Source organism: Salminus brasiliensis (genome assembly GCF_030463535.1).
Source record: "Salminus brasiliensis chromosome 20 unlocalized genomic scaffold, fSalBra1.hap2 SUPER_20_unloc_2, whole genome shotgun sequence".
NCBI classification, from domain to species: Eukaryota; Metazoa; Chordata; class Actinopteri; order Characiformes; family Bryconidae; genus Salminus; species Salminus brasiliensis.
Window position 1 is genome coordinate 27,636 of NW_027326637.1, and position 20,627 is coordinate 48,262.

Sequence of the window (20,627 nt, forward strand, 5' to 3'; positions counted from 1 at the left end):
AGAGGAAGGAAGAGACAGAGAGAAAGGGAGAGAGAGAGGGAAAAAGGGAAAGAAAGAGGGAGGGAGAGAGAGACAGTGAGAGAGAGGAAGGAAGAGAAAGGGAGAGAGAGTGGGGAGAGAGAGGAGAGATAGTGAGAGAGAGAGAGAGAGAGAGGGGGGGGGGAATGGAATGGAAACCCTGCAGCTACTCATTCAGTAACAGAGGGAAGTCAGAGGACGTCTTGAGAAAATGACCAGCAGGGGTTCTTAATACACATTACGCCACGTTCAGACTAGCAATGAGATGCATTCTGGGATATCTGACTGACCCCAGTCCACACAAGACGCATCCTCGACAACACAACAGTTCTTGGGCTGCGACTGATGACGTTCCAGGACATCCAGAAGAACACAAGTACAGACAAGGACGCAGACTGAGAACCGGCCCTGCTCTTGGATCGTGCCAGAAATGCTTAGAATTGATCTGTCTGTCAAATGATGTTCTCATATTATCAATAAAGCTGAAGAGAGGGACAGACAGTGAGTACGGCTGTGTTGCTTTATTCATGTATTCATGTTCATTTGATACATTAAAATTACAGATATCTAAAGCTCTCTGATTGGTCTTTAAAGCAGATCAAAGCCCAATACTTCTGACAACTATTGGGTACAATCTTTCAGTGGGGATACCATAGCAGTGTCTTATTAACATCTTGTTGCTGAGCTCAGGCAAGCGGCATTGGGCCTTCCAACAGGACGATGATCCCAAGCATATCTCCACCGAGGCTTGCCTTCAGAAGTAGCCCTGGAAGATCCTCGAGTGGTCGTCACAGCTCCACTGATCCAGACGGGGTGGTCTCTCCTCTACTGCTTCTTGCTGTAGTCCACAATTAGCCCCTCGGTCTTGCTGATGTTGAGGAGATTATTATCCTGGTGCCAGTTCTCCAGGTAGACCCTCTCATCTTAAATGCCTAAATAAAATACATCATATAACATAAGTATGAGCATAAATATTCAACCCCTTAAATTCCATTTATAAAAACAATAAAAGGGGGTGAATACTTTTTATAGGCACTGTAGTTACTGGACTCATTGGACTGGACTCTTAATCAGTGTGGAAGAGTCCACCCTGTTCCCAGGTGGTCTCTTCTCTTCCTGAAGACGCCGATTTTCTATCCACTGGCACACATTCACCACCACAGATACTAATCCCAGCACAGCCAGCACAGGAATCACCCACATGGGCACTGCAGCTCCCGGAGGTCTGATGGAATGCAGCTGGTCATCTACAGAACCAGACACACACACATTCGCTTTACACATACGTTTAGTACAGAGCCTACACACACCACCGGGAAAAGTCCACAGTGTGCAACAACATCTATCTATCTGTCTGTCTATCTATCTATCTATTTATCTATCTATTTATCTATCTACCCCATCGTCCGTCCATCTATCTATCTATGTATCTGCCTATCTGTCTATCTATTTGTCTGTCTACACACATGGACAAAATTGTTGGTACTGTAGAAAAATGTCTACATAGTGTTGCCCGTACCCCACCCCTCTTCCGGGGCGCAACACCTTGCGTGTTCGTTTTGTGGAAAGAGTCGCAGACGAGTGGAGTGAAGTTAGAAGCAAACCAAAGTATTTATTTAAGAATGCTGGATCCAGGAGAACAAATGCATTAAAGACAGTGTATCAACCATCCCAAAGCAAAGTTCTGACCCCGTTCTCATCTGACTCCACGTTTATACCCCAAATGACGTGAAACCTGCCGATGAGGCGTTTCTACAGATTAGTCTATGTGAATATGCAAGATGGCACATGTTAGTACTCAGATTCACGTGTCTGACTCCACCATCATGCTTGACCTTGACTATGTTTTGTATTTTCTCAAAGCCGGACAGTGTAGCGTTCTCTATGTGTGTGCGAGGCAGCTGCAGGTTAGGGAGTTACCCACACAGAGAGAAGGCCGCTTTGTCCGACCCTATCAGCATCCCCTCTACCCACACAGAGAGAAGGCCGCTCCGTCCGACCCTATCAGCATCCCCTCCATATCACTTCAGTTCAAACAAAGTACACCAGTCCCAATTGGGGCCAACACGATGGTCCATGACAGTGACTTCAGACACATGGAGTGGCCTCACTTGTCATGCTGATGTATAGTTTTAATAACGCAAATGTCTTTAAGCGTGAATCACCCGCCTTTACCATAGAACTCCATATGTTAATGTGTCTCAGGAGGCCATGTCATGTGAGTTAGTAGGCCATACAATGTAATAAGGTTATAATATGTCTTATGAGTAAATATCATGTAAGTTAGTAAGTGGGTGAGTAATATGCCATGCAAAGTGACTCTATATGTCGCACACCAATACGTGTTACAAGTGGGTATTATGTGGGTTAGAAACAAGCCATACATTGTTAGCTATGTGTGTAAGCCTACATGATATAAGTATCGGATAATCATTTGTATAGATGCATATAAAATACAAGGTTTCACACAATGATTATGTAGTTGTTAATACTAAGTTGAGTAATCATTATTTAAGGATAATTTGTCAACAAACACAAGGTATAATAAACATTTTACTACAACAGTACCCCTCGGTTAATGAAAGAAAAACACAGAAATAACTTGAATCTGACAAAAGTAATAATAAATAAAATGCTATGAAAATTAACCTGTGAAAGTCAGACATTGCTTTTCAACCGTGCTTCAACTGAATTATTTAAAAAAATAAACTCATGAAACAGGCCTGGACAGAAATGATGGTACCTTTAACCCATATTTTGTTGTACAACCTTTTGAGGCAATCACTGAAACCTGTAACTGTCAATGAGACTTCTGCACCTCTCAGCAGGTGTATTGGCCCACTCCTCATGAGCAAACTGCTCCAGTTGTCTCAGGTTTGAAGGGGGCCTTTTTTTCAGACGGCATGTTTCAGCTCCTTCCAAAGATGCTCAATAGGATTTAGGTCAGGGCTCATAGAAGGCCACTTCAGAATAGTCCAATGTTTTCCTCTTAGCCATTCTTGGGTGTTTTTATTTGTGTGTTTTGGGTCATTATCCTGTTGACCCATGACCTGCAACTAAGACCAAGCTTTCTGACACTGGGCAGCACATTTTTCTCTAGAATCCCTTGATAGTCTTGCGATTTCTTTGTACCCTGCACAGATTCAAGACACCCTGTGACAGATACAGCAAAGCAGCCCCAGAACATAACAGAGCCTCCTCCATGTTTCACAGTAGAGACAGTGTTCTTTTCTTGATATGCTTCATTTTTCCATCTGTGAACATAGAGCTGATGTGCCTTGGCAAAAAGTTCCATTTTTGTCTCATCTGTCCATAGGACATTCTCCCAGAAGCTTCGGGGCTTGTCAACATGTAGTTTGGCAAATTACAGTCTGACTTTTTTAGGAGTTGTTTTCAACAATGGTGTCCTCCTTGGTCGTCTCCCATGAAGTCCACTTTGGCTCAAACAATGACGGATGGTGTAATCTGACACTGATGTTCCTTGATCTTGAAGTTCACCTTTAATCTCTTTAGGAGTTTTTCTGGGCTCTTTTGTTACCATTCGTATTATCGGTCTCTTTGATTTGTCATCAAATCATTTTCCTCCTGCGGCCACATCCAGGGAGGTTGGCTACAGTCCCATGGATCTTACATTTCTGAATAATATGTGCAACTTTAGTCACAGGAACATCAAGCTGCTTGGAGATGGTCTTATAACCTTTACCTTTAACATGCTTGTCTATAATTTTCTTTCTAATCTCCTGAGACAACTCTTTACTTCGCTTCCTCTGGTCCATGTTGAGTGTGGTACACACCATGTCACCAAACAGCAAAGTGACTACCTGTAGCCGTATATATAGGCCCACTGACTGATTACAAGATTGTAGACACCTGTGATGCCAATTAGTGAACACACCTTGATTTAACATGTCCCTGTGGTCACATTATTTTCAGTCACATTATTCTCTGTCAGTCTATCCAACTATCTATCTGTCTGCCCACATAATAAGCTCATACCTCTGACGCTCACAGTGTAGATGTGAAGATAGTCTTTAGTCCTGATGGTCCGGACTGTGTAAACTCCACCATCAGACTCCTTCATTCCTCTCAGCTCCAGACTTAATGACGCTCTCTGTGAGTATTCAGCTCTACACTGTAGTGACCCTCCCTCCACTCTACAGATCTGATCACTGGATGGTCCAGCTTCATCTGTACTACTATAAACCACCTCTACTGGATCGGATACGTGTAAATCCAGGAACACAGACTCGTTGTGCTGTGTTTGAACAAGAGAGCTCAAAGCTGAGGAGAGAAACAAGTAAGAACATCATCAATTCTGTGCTAATTAAAGCAAAACCTCTAAAGAACACAGATTGGACACTTACCTTCAATCTGAAGTCGAACGTCACAGAGGTCTTTACCATCACAGTCAGAGGTGTACCAGCCTCTCTTACTGAAATCAGCTCCAGTGATGGTGAGAGAGAGGTTCTCCTTCAGGTACTGATCATGGATCATCTGATATCCCTCCTTCACTGATCTGCAGGAAGTCTGATCACACTCAGCCAGAACATCAGAGCGTTTATGGAACACCGTCCATCTGACCAGTCCAGAGCATCTCTCAGAGCAGGGGAGAACAGCAGAGTCATGGAGCTTCACTGTTACTGAAGGAACAGATGATTCAGATCCTGAAAGAGAAAGAGAGAACCAAAGATTTCCATTCAAATTCCTTTAAGTGAATATCTTCTGGATTGTCCTAGTCAACGTCCAGACTCAAAGTCCACGGTGAGACTGTGGCAGGACTGTAAACAGGCCAAAGTTTCAAAATCAGTGTCTGCTGCATCTCCCAGACCATTTTACCCTGTGTGATGTCACTGTCTGTCTTCAACTGTCCAATAAAAAAGTCTCCATAAAACACTAAGAACTCAATGTCCAACCCATGAGCCCTTTAGCAAATTGTGATGCTTTGAATTAGAAAGTTTGAACGCAGTGGAGAGGCACAATTCCATGAGTAAGAATTACACACACCCACCAGCAGGGATGGTCAGGAAGAGCAGGATGCAGAGAACAGGGCTGTGGGACTTCATTGCCAACCTAAAGAGATACACAACGTCATCAGTACTGACCAGGAGAAACTGGAAAGATACAAAACATGGAGAAAAGTATTGGGACACCTGATTAAAAAGAGCTGATCCTGCTTCTGTTGGAGTAACTGTCCCTACTGTCCAGAGAAGACTTTCTACTACGTACGATTTTAGAGGAGCACTGATGTGAGGATTTGAGTGTCAGTGAGGTCAAGAGATTGGATGATGGTCAACACCCCACCTCATCATCCCCACCTCATCCCATCCAAAAGTACTGGATGGAGCTCCTCCACCATCATTCCAGAGAACACAGCTCTTCTACTGCTCCACAGCTCAATGCTGGGGGGCTTTATACCCCTCTAGCCCACGCCTGGCATTAGACAGCATGGAGCCAATAGGGTCATGATGTTGATCTGCTCCAGAGAGTCCTATTCTATTGGCAGTAGGCATTTCTTCTCTACAGGGACCAGACAAGCTGTGTATGTGGCTGAACGTATTCATTAGAAGGGGTGTCCACAAACTTTTTTTTAATTATGTTTTAATTATGTTTTTAAAAATGTTCTTGTTTTGTGTGTTTTCCTTTAGAGGTCGTTTCTTCCTGTTTCACAGTTTCTGGCAGAAACTTGTGACACTTGATAAACATCCTCATTTTCAGACACTCGTAAAGTCAAATGACTGTTGTTATTGTTGTTCTGTTATTCCCCCCAGATTCTGACTAAATCAGTTTAGCTGAAGCTCTTCTCCAGAGTGACTTACAAGGTTACTGGTATTACACAGGTGGGCCAGTGTAGTGTGAGGAGTTTTGCCCAAGGACTCTTACTGGTGTAGCGCAGCACAGTCACCCAGACTAGTAATCGAACCCTGGACTCCCACATGGTGTTTATCTATTGCGCCACCCCGACCACAGCCCCCAGACAGTAGTGCTGCTGACGGAGCAGGCGATTAAGCCTGATGTTCCTAACCCTGATCAGCACTGATTCCCAGCAGCGGAGCCCCTACAGAACAGTGTAATTACAGAGTAATGAACATACCTGGTGAGGATCAGCTCCCTGCTCTCCTGCAGTCAGCTCTGATCTGCTCGATGAACTGAAACTTCTCTCACTCTGGTTTTGGGAAAAGGGGACGGGAGTAGACTGATGGAGATGGGGGAATGACCTTTTCTGGGTTGGAAGTTTCATGGTATTTTCTTCAAAACGTCCCTGGTCACAGTTCACACCTACAAAGCTGCAAGCATGCTGACCATCTACAGCCTAATCAACCCAGTTGACCAAAAGCATGTCAGTGCTCCTGGCTCGCATGTCCATTCGGCCCAAAACCCCAGGTCAAATCTGCCCTGAATGACCATCTCTAACACCCTGGAGGAAGTGACACGGGCCAGGTGCTCCACAGAAACGCCTCCCCTTGCTTATATAAAAAAAGACAAGCTTATATATTCCAAGCTTATAAAAAAGACAAGCTTATATATAACAAGCTTATAAAAAAGACAAGCTCATAAAAAAAAAAGAGCGAAAACAAAGAGCTTTTGGCAAGCACGGCTCATCAGCCGGGTGGCTAAGAAACTTGAACACCAGGCAGGACAAGGACCAACACTTCATTAAATACTGCTTCAACAGACAGCCCCTTTTCCAGCCACGCCCACACTCCTTCATAAACGCTAAAGCAAGAAAGAAAGAGAGAGAGAGAGAGAGAGAGAGAGAGAGGAAGGAAAAGATACAGAGAGATGACGGTAGGGGCCGGTCTCTCAGACGGGGTCCTCTCCATGGGCTGAGGGCGAGAGCGGTATACTCTCTGGTCTACAGCGGTTTCCTCCGTTTTCTTGAAATCCGTTCTGGGGCTGGTTAGCATCTCCATTCCTCACTGGTCCAGTCTGTGGATGTCTTTTCACCAGCCACACAATCACCCCCACTAATACCCCACACACAGCCCCCATCAGCAGCAGCACTGGAACCACCCAGCCTGGCAGAGCACCTCCCCTTCTGCTGCACACACACTGCTGGCAATCTACAAAACACACACACACACACACAGAAAATATGTAATATTGTTGAAATATAGTTGGAATATGGGAGCCCACATCTATCAGCCACCCCCATCTTCCCAAAACTCATCTAGACTCTAGAATCTAATCTACATGATGTTAACACATTCTCAGTGACTGTAGAATCAGTACTGAAGGATCTGTAGAGAGCGAACTGCAATGCGTACCGGATTCAGCACTGCGGCGGTTCCGGGAGAGCTTATGGACCTGACCCAGTGCTTCAGAACCATCTCCACCATCTGCTGAAGACACCACAACATCACCACAACATCACCACAACGCAAGATCTCAACCTGAAGATCAGTCCCCACAGAAGACCCTGCTGCAGGACCAGACTCATGCCTAGTTCAGCATCTCCAGTTTTCAGCAGTGGTGTTACACCAGGTTATACCAATCATGAGGTTCTCCTCTGAGTGATCAGTGGAGATCAATGCTGGAAGAAGTTCTTGCAGAGAGTCTTGCAGTGAGGCGGTGTTGTAGCAACTGAGGTCTCTTAAAGGTGTGATGAATCTGAAGCACTGGAGAGGCTGAACTACACAGAGGCTAACCCACATACAGTGCCCTCCATCATGTTTTGGCCTGATTTCCTAATTTGTTGCCAAAAGAACAAAATCCCCGCCAACCATCCACACCAGAAACTCTAACCTCATACCTTGGACGGTCACAGTGTAGGTACGGATGAGTTCGTCATTCCTGATGTCCCAAACAGCATAAACTCCACTATCAGACGGCTTGGTTCTTCTCAGCTCAAGAGCAGAGATAACCGATGCTCTGTTTGTGTAGTCAGGTTTACACTGTGTTGATCGCCCGTCCACTGTACAGATCAGACCACTGGATGAATCAGTGCCATTGTAACGAACTTCCACTGACTCTGCTGTGTCCAAATCCAGCAGGAGAGACTGTCCAGTCTTTATTTGGACTGGAGTGTCCACAGCTGAGAAGACAACAAGAAACACACTTCATCAGTTGTGTACAAACCTGACTTGGACCTAAACTTCTGTGATTCTCTCAGTGATGACACTTACGTTTAGTCTTTAGAGCTACGTCACAGAGGTCTTTATCGGCACACTTGCTGGTGTACCGAGCTCTCTTACTGAAATCAGCCTCTGTTATGACGAGAGAGAAGTTCCCTTTCAGGTACTCTTCATGGATCATCTGATATCCCTTCTTCACTGATCTGCAGGAAGTCTGATTACACTCAGCCAGAGTATCATTGGGTTTATGGAACACCGTCCATCTGACCAGTCCAGAGCATCTCTTAGTGCAGGGCAGAACAGCAGAGTCATGGAGCTTCACCTTCACTGAAGGAAAAGCTGAATCGGTACCTGATAGGGAGAAAACAACAGAGTTAACTCAGGGTTAGCGGTGCCAAATTAGAGTATCATGCTCATGAATTATGCTCATTTTGATTTTTCAACAAAGAAGGTGATGAATCGGTCAGAGTTCACACTTACTAGTAGTGATGGTGAGCAAGAGCAGGCCCCTGAGAGCCGATACGCAGGGCTTCATGATCAACCTGCAAAGAAGAACACGCCACCGTCAGCACCGATCAGGAGAACCAGGAAAGACAGAGAAGAATCAAATGGCATTTTAACACTGAGTTTGTCCGTGTTTGCTGCAGTAACACCCGCCATGCTTCTAGAAAGCTCTACACTACATGTTAGAATGTTGCTGTGAACTGGATTTGACTGCATTCAGCCTCAGGAGAGCAAGTGCATCAGTGAGGTCAGGTACTGAGGATGACCACTACCTCTACCACTACAACTCAGCCTAGCCAATCCATAAGTACTGGATGGCGCTCCTCCACCATCATTCCAGCTCTTCCACACAGCTCAGTGCTAGGGGGCTTTATTACACCCCTCTACTAGCCCATGCTTGGCATTAGGCAACATGGAGCCAATAGCTTCATGTTGATCTGCTCCAGAGTGCAGTGCAGAGAGGCTACACGCATTACCGTAACACACACTCGCACCATCAGCCCTCATTTCAACCACATGCATCACCACACCTAACACGTGCAGCGGCAGTCCTGGCTTGACCTCAGTCCGGGTCAAACGGGCCTGTTCATTCATAGTGCAAACGGATGCATGGCCGGCTGATGCACACACACATAAACACACCCGGCTTAGCAAGCTAAGCTAATAATACGGAGTGAGGGTGACAGCTGTGCTCAAACCTAACCAGTACCTCAGTACGGGTGTACTTACTGTGCTCAGCTGATCAGTGTGGGTGAGGCAAAAACAGCCTGGAGGTCAAAGTGTCGTAAAAGGCCTAAAGAACTGCGTCACAAGCCAGGCTAGAAAGCCAGCAGGTCACTTCCGGGTTCACACAAATGGAGCCCTAACGCCGTTATTACAGCTGAATTTAGAGCTAATCCTGAGATATGTCATATGTCAGATATGTAATAGTTATCAGAACACAGCCCTTTCAGTGATGTAGTGATAAGAAGTAAGGGACTGAGTATCTACCTCAATATCTACAGAGAGTCCTGACCTGACTGCTGCTGGCGCTGTGTTTTACTTTCACTTTCTGTTTGCACTTGCTGTGCTCAGCTGATCAGTGTGGGGGAGACAAAAACCTATGTAAAACAAAAATGTATGTATGTGTGCGTCTATATCTACAATATTTCACTAAAACCGAGTGAGTTTGTCTCTCAGTGTCTTATCCCTGAATGCGTGAGGATACTGAATTCAATAAATCGTCATTGCCTGATCTGAAGTTCACCCATCCACGTAAGCATAGGGTCTGCATATGTGAACTGAGTAGATTCTTACCTTTATCAAGGTAATAAACGTTGCACAGGATGACCCCCCCAGCCGCACGCGCGAAGTGCCTGTCTGTATCCATGGTAACGGCAACCCTGTTTTTCGAAAAGAGAGTCGGACGGGAGTCCGCATTCGGACTGAAATCTGAAAACCTATATACCATAATAATGTTCAGACGCCAGAGGGCGCCACTGTATTTATTGTGTGCATATTTGGCACAGTGGGTGTATCCTGGTTTTTTAAAGGCAGAAACGAATTCAAATGCTGGAGGAAGAAACCTTGGGAGGAAACAGGACTCACCAAGGGAGACCCATCCTCCTCTGACCAGAATTATTTATATATTATTGATAAAAGTCACAGAACCACCAAGACAAGTTCTACTGCTCAATTGTACTGATATCATCCTAATATAACATAACTAAAATAATCATAGTCGAGAGGGTCAGCATAATGGTGGGAGTCTACCACAGGTAGCAGGGGAGCCCAGCAGTCATTTACATTTACATTTACGGCATTTAGCAGACGCTCTTATCCAGAGCGACTTACAGACTGACTTACAAGGTCAGTCGTATTACAGAGGAGGGTCAGTGTAGTGTTAGGAGTCTTGCCCAAGGACTCTTATTGGTGTAGCGCAGCACCGTCCATCTGACCAGTCCAGAGCATCTCTCAGAGCAGGGGAGAACAGCAGAGTCATGGAGCTTCACCTTCACTGAAGGAGCAGCTGATTCAGCCACTGAAGGAGAGAGAACAAGACGAAGGGGCAAAACAGCAACATCACACTAGAGTTCAAAATGCTGGTCTATCATAAACAGCTCTTCTCTGATAGATAAGTAAATGTCTAATTGTCATCACCATCATCATCATCATCATCAGATTTATATACTCAGCATGATTTAATTAACTAGTATGAGCTCAGAACATAGTGCAGAAAAGTCTCCAACGCTCTGCTGACCCATTAACTCCAGAACTGCTGCTGTTAGAGCTGCACAAGAGGACCAGTTTCATATTAATGCCTACGGGGTCAGAATGTCCTGAAGGTCCTGTAGGTGGAATGTGTGGGTGTCCCAAAACTTTTGTCCATATAGTAACAGTTCACACTTACCAGTAGTGATGATGAGTAAGAGCAGGACACAGAGGAGAGCAGATGTGCAGGACGGCATATCTGAAACACATCACCATCAGTACTGATCAGGAAAGGAAATTTAGGAATAACAAGGAAACACTTGGATGTTCAGTGGTTACGACTCGGTAAGTCAGCAGATGTGGTTTCCATCCAGACTCACTTTCTGTTTGCCTTTTTTAGAGTCTTTTTTTTTATGTACAAAAATTCACCCCATGATTTTGTTCCAACTGCCAGACCTGCCCTGATTTTTACTTTCAGGACCTAGATTTTCCATCTCTGTACTGTTTTTAAAGGCCGGTGGTTTGGTAGGTTAAGTGAGTACTATGGACTGAGTGGACTGACCCTCACAGAAATGTGTTTGGCCTGCAGTTATTGGGAGGTATTGGGAGGTACAGGCACTCATAAAGCCAATCAGCATCAATAGAATGCAATTATGATGATGTTGGTATTGTCAAAGGCGTCATCAGGACCCTCAGAGCTTCCTCTCTGGTTGACACCCACATAATACAATAACAGGAAAAGAAGGAAGTAAAAAGAATGGAACACAGCGCAGTGATATTGAGTCTAACATATCCAAGAGGTTTTAACCCAGACTTAACCACTGAAAGCAGAGATTAATGACAGAAGTCTGATCAGGTAAGTAGAGATCTACAGATCTATGGTTGATGTTTATATGTACATGTCAATAAGTCAGTGTGATTAGTTAGTAGTAATGCTGGGTTTAGTAAGAGTCTATAAACACTGGTGTTGCTTAAAGCCCAGCTCCCCCTTTAACAGAGCAGCAGTGACATTCAGGAGCCTGTACACCATGAGGGCACTATTTAAAGACACATTGACGCACATTGACGCTAACTTCAGCTCTGGTAGCTGACTTTTAGGTGGCTTTCAGGGGCATGGAAAGCAGGGTTAAATGACAGGACAATCCGCGGCTCTCTACAGGATACAGGAGAATACAGAGCAGTCTAAATGGGGGACTCACCGTGCTGGGGTGGTTGGTCTCCAGTGGTTGGAGCAGTGTGCAGCAGCGAACTCAAGATAGACTGGTCAGATAAATAAAGCAACCAGAAATGATCCATCATCTGACTTCTGTAAAACTGGGAGTGGCTACTCGATTTACACACTGTCATCACCTGTAGCGTCACCTTTTTTATTATAATTATATTTTATTATATATATTTTACATTCTGTGGTTTATTTTGTATATAAATTATTATAATGTACTGTAATTATATATAAAGATGTTACCAAAAAACATGGATAACAGTGCAAGCAAGGTTTTCGCATGACATGGTAAAGTCTGTAAAGTTTAATGATTATTGCTTCAAATGGCTTTTTTTATTGAATGCGGGTTTTATTATTATTATTATTATTATTATTATTATTACTACTACTATTATTCCTCATTTGGATCAGACTAAGAAGTCTGTCTCTTCAGAGACAAAAAACTTCTGCTCAATCTAAAGTATAACTAATTACTCTTTAGTAGCTTGATTATATTATATTGTTCATCTGTAGTGACAGTAGTGAAAATCAGCGGCCTCGAGGGGTCAAAATATAAAAATAAGAAAAACTAGAGAGCACATTATTTAACAAAATAATCTTTACATTTACTATATTTTATTGTATTGTATTTCTTTTTATTATTTTATTTCTGTGAATTATCAACACAAATTATGATCTGTAAGGGTCAAACAATTTGATTACAATAAATATAGATTATATTTACATTAATTGAGATAATGTAAACGTAGAAAAATGTTATTTTGATTAATTCTGGATTATTACACCTGGTTAACATTACTGCTGTTCCTTACAGTTGTCTGGAGGGTTTTACCCATACTCACCCCCAGAGTCCAGACCTCAACATCACCGTGTGTTTGGAAGGACTGAGTGGAGAGAAGCAGCTTCTAAGGCTGATGTTTGGAGGTGTGGACAGACTGACAGTGAGTCTTCTAAAAAGAATGGTAAAGGTGGAGCTCAAACCCTCAATCATTTGATCTTCTTTTTAACTGTGACTCAGGGTGTTATTCCTCCCTCGAGCACAGAGGAGTGCGCGATCCCCGTTTCACTGCTGTCCCGTGTGATCACGGAGACCTGAGGGGCAGACCCCGAGCTCAACTAAGGAGAGCCAGGTGTTGATCCTCACAACCGATCTTACACAATTTCTCTTTCTCCTTCTCCAAATAAATGCAACCTTTCCTAACCCTGAGCCCTAGTTTTCTCTGTGTGTGTGTTCGTCTCTTTGGTCAGATGTCCTCTCCATCACACACCAACCAAGGAGAGCCAGGTGTTGCTCCTCCTTCCCTGTACCTGATTTTTTGAGCAATAAATACATCAGCACTCTTCTCACAGTCTGAGTGTTCTGACTTGTCCTTCTTGTGTTTGACCAGTAGATGGAGTGAAGATCTGCGAGTTTGGGTTCCTCTGCACTGTTTTATTCTTTATTCAATTACATTATATAAATGATTTTGATAGCATTATTCTTTGAGTGAGGAGCTGCATCTGGTGATTGATATAGCTGATTGGAAAGGTAGCAGTTCAATCTGGCCCAGTGTTCTATCTACATATCTGAAATTCAGGTGTAAAAGATCAGGGAAATACAGGTTTAGAAGCATTTTCAATATATTAGATATTGGATAGTCTGATCTCTGTTTTGGTGCGAGATAGGGCAAAACTAAGAGGATGTGACCTGTGGTAGTATAGCAACACCCGACTACGCCACCTGGGGAATTTCACCCCAGGAAATATTCTATAAATCTGAGTAATAAAAAGCACCTAGACACACAGGTAAGCCTGAAATGTCTGATGTCAGAGACATGGATTGAGGTAATTAGAAAGGTTTATTCACCACCATGTATAAAATCACTTATTTATTAATATTATTTAAAATTAGCAACAAACACAATAAGAAAAATAAACAAAGAATATAATAACAAAATTACAGGAGCTCCAAAGAACTGGGATATCGGCTGTGGGCGTCCAATTACAGGTGGCCTAGCCCTGTCTGCATTCTAGAGTCTCCAATACACACACACACACACACACACACACACACACAAGCAAAAGTGCAGTGCATGTGAACTCACACCACAGCAAGTAAGGTGCCAAACCACGAGTGAACAGACAGGAAAGGAGATCCAGATGTCCTATAAGAAGAAGAGACACAATTAGAATCCACAATGGCTCTGATCACTGGAACCAGAGGACTCCCCACAGCCAGAATAATTTCCCACAAATAGCCAATAATAATAATAATAATAATAATAATAAACAAAAAAAATATAGTTCTTTAAAATATTCCACACGATAAACCAAGAACTGCTGCCAAATGAAATGAAACAGTAAATCAATTAACCAAAAATGCACAGCATAAAGCCATCAATTGATAACCAAATCATTAAATGCAAAAATAACAAAATCAATTCAAATAGAACAAAACAACCAAGCAGCAAAGTAATCAAGCAAAATAATAAACAAAAGCAAATCAAAATAAAACTAGGAAACAAAATAGAAAAAAAACAAAACCAACCAAACAAAACAGCAGCGGCTCCAATTTCACCATGTAGGTTTTAAACATTTATTATTAAAACGAGAGATGACGAGTAGCTGCTTTCAGGTCTGCACGTCCCAATAGTCCGGCGCCCCCTGGACTGGTCAGTGGCGACGCTCACACAGGACGCTTTAGCTGCTGCGATGCACGAGCTCACACCCAGTTAGCTGCTGCACCAACCCACATTCCCCTCCTGTTAGACGCTGTCTCAGCACAACCTGCTTACAGGAGCGCTGAAAGCGCAGTGAATCCCCAGCACATGGCTACAGTGTTGAAGCTGTTTCCGAGAGCTCTGTGCTAATGCACCACAGACTCAGAAGAGGGGGGAGCTTGCATAGACCGGCAGGCCAACACACCGTCTGATGACCGTCGCCGAAGTCACAACAGACCCCAGCAGAATGAAGCTCTCCCTACACCCAGCACCGCCGTGTGTATATAGGCTAAAGCTAATGCTCACCCCGACTGTACCCACCTGCGCTTCCGTAAGGGGAGGGGAACAGCGCAGTGCTCCAACTACGGTGGCTGATCTGGCTCAACCAGAGCACACCTGGTACGTGAGAAAAGGGAGGGGGAAAACAGCGCATCACCTTGACTACGGTGGCTGACAGGGCTCACCAGACACTATGTAGCCAGGCAAAGGCTGCACTGGTTACAAGGAGCTCTATCTAAGTCTGGGTCTCCTTGACACATGGTTTGAGTTTGGAGAAAATCTGAGAAAGTTCAAAAATTGGTGTTAAAATACCCAGCCCGTAGGTAGCCCCTCCCCCTATCGCATGCACTAGTGAGGGCGAAGACCAACACACGCCCCCTTACGGCACGCCCCCCAACGCCTCTTTTTCTGAATGCCACCGCAACATCACCGGGCAACCAATGCGCATGGAGGGAATCGCCGGCTCCGCCTCCGACAAAACCAAGGCGAACGTTTATTCTATTGCCTTTGGAGGCCAGTCGTCCACCAGGGGGTGCTGTTTTACGAATCATTTATTTTTAAAATGGGAATTTGAACATCTAAACTGGCTTTTAAACTGAATGCAATCAGTTCCTCACTGCAATGGTCGTCTTAGTAGAAAGCCTTTTTCCCTGAGCAGTGGAGACAGACAAAAAGCAGGATAAACTCTTTTTAATACTCTTGATTTAGGACAAAACGATGTATGAGCAGGTGTCCCAATACTTTTGTTCCACAAAGTGTATTTTACAAAGCAGGATTTTGCCTCCAGATAAGTGGAGCATTTTACCTTCCAGACTGTCCAATAAAAATGCTGTTCAGCACTTCACTACTTTGCAACATAGCTAAACCCTAAAGATTAATGCATGAATGAAGGTGTGTGGTTCTGAAACACCATTTTCAGGGTAGAGAAGCCCTAACCTCAGATTCACTGACTAGAACTGAGCTTCCAGTAAAGAGAACATCAGCACTGAAACCAATCTCTGAATTGTCATTCTGAGAAAAATGACTGCAGTTGACGGGAATTCCCTCTCTCACAGTGCATTCTGTAGTAAACTGGCCGAGCCCCCTACTCCTCCTAGACACCTACTCCTCCTGTCAAAAAAGCATTTCACTGCAAGTTATACTGTGTATTACTATGTATGTGACAAATAAAATTTGATTTTGATTTGATCCAGTCATCTCGATTTGTCTAGATGTAGGTGTAGAACTCTGATTACATGTAGACTCAGGTCTGAATGATCTTAAAGACTATTATCAGATCAGATGAACGGTGTTCATTACTGCTTAGTCAGTGAGGATATTTCAGCAGCAATGCTGGATCTACTCACCGTACTCACCATCTTCTCTAAAAGCCCTGTCTGACTGTCTGTCTGTCTGTATGATATTTAAATACAGGCTTATGCGCGAAAGCAGTTGTGTTTAACTTGAATCTTCATTATTTAGTATAAACAAACATGTGACATAGAGAATGCTGAAGCCGTACTGACCATTAATCGCTGTAGACTACAGACAGTTCTGATCACATTTACACTCACAATGCTGGAAATTCAGCTGTAGCTCAGCACTGTTACTAAAATAAGTATAAAATAAATAGAAACTAATGAACCAAAGTGACTCAAATGATTAAACACTACAACTTAGGATTAAAATGCAAAATAGAAAAGGAAAGCTAAATTCATTCAAATGTATAATAAGAAATAATAAAAGTATTGTAATAAAGAAACTGAAAAAGGAAATAGAATAATAATGATACAAATAATAATAAACAGATACATTTATGAAATTAAAACAAAATCAATCATATAGGTTATGGTTAGAAACTCAAAGCTCGAGAGCAGATTTTACCATTTCAGTTAAAACCCCTTCAAGTCAAGTCAAGAATATTTTAGAAGAGGACGTGGGCGTACCATTATTGAACTCTTCAACAAACCCCTAATTCAGTGTGAGCTTGGCCACAAAGGATCCGGAGTTTACTAAGCCGCATCAGACTTCCCATAATGGTGCTCTTTACTGGAAGCTTGGGTCTAGAGAGTAAATCAGTGAGTGAAGAGCTTGAGCACTCACAGCCTTCTTTAGACTCTACAATCCGTCATGTCAAGGTAGAACAGCATAAAGGCTGTTAAAAAAAGTAATTTTAAACCATAACCTAAATGATTGATTTTGTTTTAATTTCATAAATTACATGCACATGCCTGTATTTAAACATCATCTGATCTCCTCAGAATCTCCTCAGCTGAACTCCACCAACCCCACTGAAGATCTGAAGATCTACGACCGAGTCCTCTTCATCTAGCTGCACCCACAGTGAGTAGAACCAGCATTGCTGCTGAAATATCCTCACTGACTAAGCAGTACTGAACACTGTGTATCTGATCTGATAATAGTCTTTAAGATCACTCAGACCTGAGACTACATCAGGTTACGTCAGGTCAGGTTCTACACTTCTAACCAGAGATGACCGGTACTGCTGATTATACATGGTTCAGCCCAAGTGTGCCCAAGAGAGGGCTGCAGGGCCATGGGGCAGCGTTCTCCCAGGCGATATCATCCTCAATCACCTCATAGGTGTCTGTTTTAGGCATGCTTTGATGTCTCCGCTGAGCTGCCAACTCATTAGCGCGAGCCAGCAGTGTGTGTCTCCGCCCTCTGGGCGCGTGGTGTGCTGGACTGTCCACTACAGTGGTGCTGAATGGTGCGTCCCCGCAGTAGACAAGCAGGTGGTGTGCGGAGCGTGTTGGCCCCTTCGGCCACACAGTACAAATACTCGAGTGTCTCTGGCTCTGGCTCAGCACACATACAACCACAACCAGTCTGTTATGGTTCGGGGAGTCTATAAGGGTTAATCTGCTAGTGCAGATTCACTGAATGTCCATACTGACGGTGTGTGTGTGTGTGTGTGTGTGTGTTTCTGTAGGTCAGTCATGTGTGCCTGCAGATCTTGTCTCTCAGTCCTGCTCTTACTGACCACTATATTCACTACAGGCAAGTGTAGAGTTCTGCCAGGTCTTTTTTTTACATTTTACCCTCACTTTCGTACATACTGAAGGAGATGCCAAGATTGGTTGTATACAACCAACTCACTCCATTTGATTTCTGGATTTTAAGTCTTAACCCTCTCCCCTATTCCCTTATTCAGGGCCTAAACCAGCTTTTCCATCTGTAACAGTGAAGCTCCATGACTCTGCTGTTCTCCCCTGCTCTGAGAGATGCTCTGGACTGGTCAGATGGACGGTGTTCCATAAACGCTCTGATGTTCTGGCTGAGTGTGATCAGACTTCCTGCAGATCAGTGAAGGAGGGATATCAGATGATCCATGATCAGTACCTGAAGGAGAACCTCTCCCTCATCATCACTGGAGCTGATTTCAGTAAGAGAGGCTGGTACACCTCTGACTGTGATGGTAGAGACCTCTGTGACGTTCGACTTCAGGTTGAAGGTAAGAGTCCCTCGTGTTCTTCACTGACAGAATCACAGTCATTTTTTTAGACAAGCTGAATTAGATCAGATTTGCTCATCTGATTGTGTTTTTCTCCTCAGCCTTAAAGACTCCAGCTCAGGTAAAGTCTGGTGACTCACTGATTCTGAATTTGGACACATCGGATCCAGTGACGGTGGTTTATAACAGTACAGAGGAAGCTGGACCATCCAGTGATCCGATCTGTAAAGTGGATGGCCGAACACTGAAGTGTGGACCTGAATACAAACAGAAGGCATCACTTGCTCTGGAGCTGAGAGGTATGAAGAGGTCTGATAGTGGAGTATACATCATCCGAGACACAAGGAGTAAAGAGGATTTTCACATCTTCATAGTAACCATAAGAGGTATGAACAACCATGACCTGACCTGAAGCACACATAAGAAAGACCAGCCCAGGAGTGCTGAAACACAGGCAGCACTTATACAATCAGACCAACAAGGAACACCTAAGACTAACGAGGGGGCAGGGCTACAAAGGAGGCACAGGTGGGATCATTAATGACAAGGCGGAGCTAGGGCGGTGACAAGGAACATATGTAAACAGAGCCATGTGCTGAGGGGCTGAAAACTAAGACTGTGACATAGGCACAGAAACAAATGTAGGGTTAGGCCCAGGACTGGCAAATAGTTAATTTAATAAAATATTGATAATTTAATGATGATTTGATATGTGTATGTTTAATTGTGTATTGATTTATTGACTTTATTGTGTGTGTACGTGTGTGTTGTAGGTGAACAGCTAGTTCCAGACAGAGACTGTGCTCCAGCATCGGTGGTGGTGGTAGGCCTACTGGTGGTTGCAGTTGTGATTGTGGTATTAGTGGCGGTGATCGGGTGCATGTGGAAAGGACACTGCTGTGTTCAAGATTTACATGAACAAAATTAAAATTACCAATCCTTTCACTAACGACCAGAAACCATGTGTGAGAATCCAATGTTTCCAATGTTCTTTCATTTCTGTTTCTTTCTTACACTGGTCATATGGATTATAAGGTTCTGAAGCTCTCTTTTGAAGCGAGTGCCCACACCAGATGCACCCATGCTTTAGTATTTTGATAAATTGAGATTCTGAAATTGAATGTCTTTCTCAACATGACTCCAATTGAATCACTACCTAGTCAGTGGTCTTAAATCACCTATGCCATCTGGACTGCAGACTGTCATAGCTGAGACTAGGTCTGCCAGAATCTCTGTCTACACTCTGTTGTTCCTTGCAAGCTGGGTCCAGTCTCCTCAAACACAGTCTAACATCTCCTGAGCTGAACCTCAATTCTCTCTGGGTTGTCCCTGGTGTTAGATCAGTGTTGACTGGGTGTCTCTGCTGCCTGCCCCCCAGACCATCCCTACCATCTACCTCAGGCAAAATAAAAGAGCCCCCCCAGCAGCTCCAATCATTCACCAGAACAGACTGACCCCTGCATAGACTCTTATTAAACATTTACTTCTTTAAATTTACTTTGTTCTCCTGATCAAACTCTTAACAGTGATCTCTTCAGTGGTCTAAAAGTACTGGATGGAGCTTTGAAACCTGACACCTTCAGATTCTGGATAGAAGGGCTGTAATAAGAACATTACCGGTCACTGTAAAAGGTAAGCAGATGTTCAGTCTGATGATTTGGAGACCTCACACATTCTCAGAAGTCAAGACACAGTCTGTTCTGTCTTTTGAGATGTCCAGGAGAACAAGAGGGTGGAAGACAAAGCCAAGAACGGACCAGCCCCTCCATACTTGATGGCAATGGTCAAATGCCGATCCGCACCAAGAGCCCTTCGAGCTTCAAGTACGGCTCGGCTCGACCCGCCATCCCTCAAAACCCGCGGAAGACAAGCGTCCAGGCTTTTTTCTGTCCTGGCACCAAAGTGGTGGAACGAGCTGCCCCTGGGTGTCCGAACGGCAGAGTCACTCGCTGTCTTCAAACGCAGGCTGAAGACCCACCTCTTCAGAGAGTACTTGGACGAATAGTTCTATGGTCACCTTATTGTCTTGTGTTTAGTAATGTCTAAAGCTTAGAGGTATCTTTTGAATTATTAGTCTATTCTAACTAGCTAAGGCTTTTCTTGGGTAAATAGCAAAGCACTTTGTAAGTCGCTCTGGATAAGAGCGTCTGCTAAATGCCGTAAATGTAAATGTAAATGTAAAGACAACC

General features: G+C 43.8%; 1 protein-coding gene and 1 long non-coding RNA gene across 8 annotated transcripts; both read right to left on the reverse strand.

Annotated features, from left to right (window-relative positions):
- Positions 1-519: 519 nt before the first annotated feature.
- On the reverse strand, positions 520-12,082 carry LOC140548768 (uncharacterized). Of its 7 annotated transcripts, XM_072671912.1 has the most exons (14): positions 11,984-12,082; positions 10,984-11,043; positions 10,440-10,614; positions 9,891-9,976; positions 8,571-8,632; positions 8,142-8,441; positions 7,769-8,050; positions 7,284-7,358; positions 6,110-7,079; positions 5,027-5,088; positions 4,383-4,682; positions 4,015-4,299; positions 1,042-1,265; positions 520-950 (listed from the first exon to the last, which is right to left on the reverse strand). In XM_072671912.1, exons 5-9 carry the CDS (start codon positions 8,623-8,625, stop codon positions 6,820-6,822), a joined length of 972 nt encoding a protein of 323 aa, XP_072528013.1. In that variant the 5' UTR covers positions 8,626-8,632; positions 9,891-9,976; positions 10,440-10,614; positions 10,984-11,043; positions 11,984-12,082; the 3' UTR covers positions 520-950; positions 1,042-1,265; positions 4,015-4,299; positions 4,383-4,682; positions 5,027-5,088; positions 6,110-6,819. The 7 variants fall into 7 exon arrangements, with proteins under 7 accessions (XP_072528013.1, XP_072528018.1, XP_072528016.1 ...); XM_072671917.1 differs by having other exon boundaries at positions 7,284-7,355; positions 9,891-10,614; XM_072671915.1 differs by having other exon boundaries at positions 4,028-4,299; positions 9,891-10,614.
- A 1,743-nt stretch (positions 12,083-13,825) lies between these two features.
- Positions 13,826-15,203, reverse strand: LOC140548771 (uncharacterized). Its single transcript, XR_011978934.1, has 2 exons — positions 14,911-15,203; positions 13,826-14,150 (listed from the first exon to the last, which is right to left on the reverse strand). It is a non-coding gene; the product is annotated as an uncharacterized lncRNA (long non-coding RNA).
- Positions 15,204-20,627: the final 5,424 nt, after the last annotated feature.

Bases quoted from the DNA above. Each gene is read 5' to 3' on its own strand.
- LOC140548768 (XM_072671912.1), bottom strand. From the start codon at position 8,625: ATGAAGCCCTGCGTATCGGCTCTCAGGGGCCTGCTCTTGCTCACCATC. The intron at 8,051-8,141 runs GTAAGTGTCATC...TTGTCTTCTCAG, and splicing joins CGTAGCTCTAAAGACTAAAC to CTGTGGACACTCCAGTCCAA. The intron at 7,080-7,283 runs GTACGCATTGCA...TGTGTTTTGTAG, and splicing joins CCGCCGCAGTGCTGAATCCG to ATTGCCAGCAGTGTGTGTGC.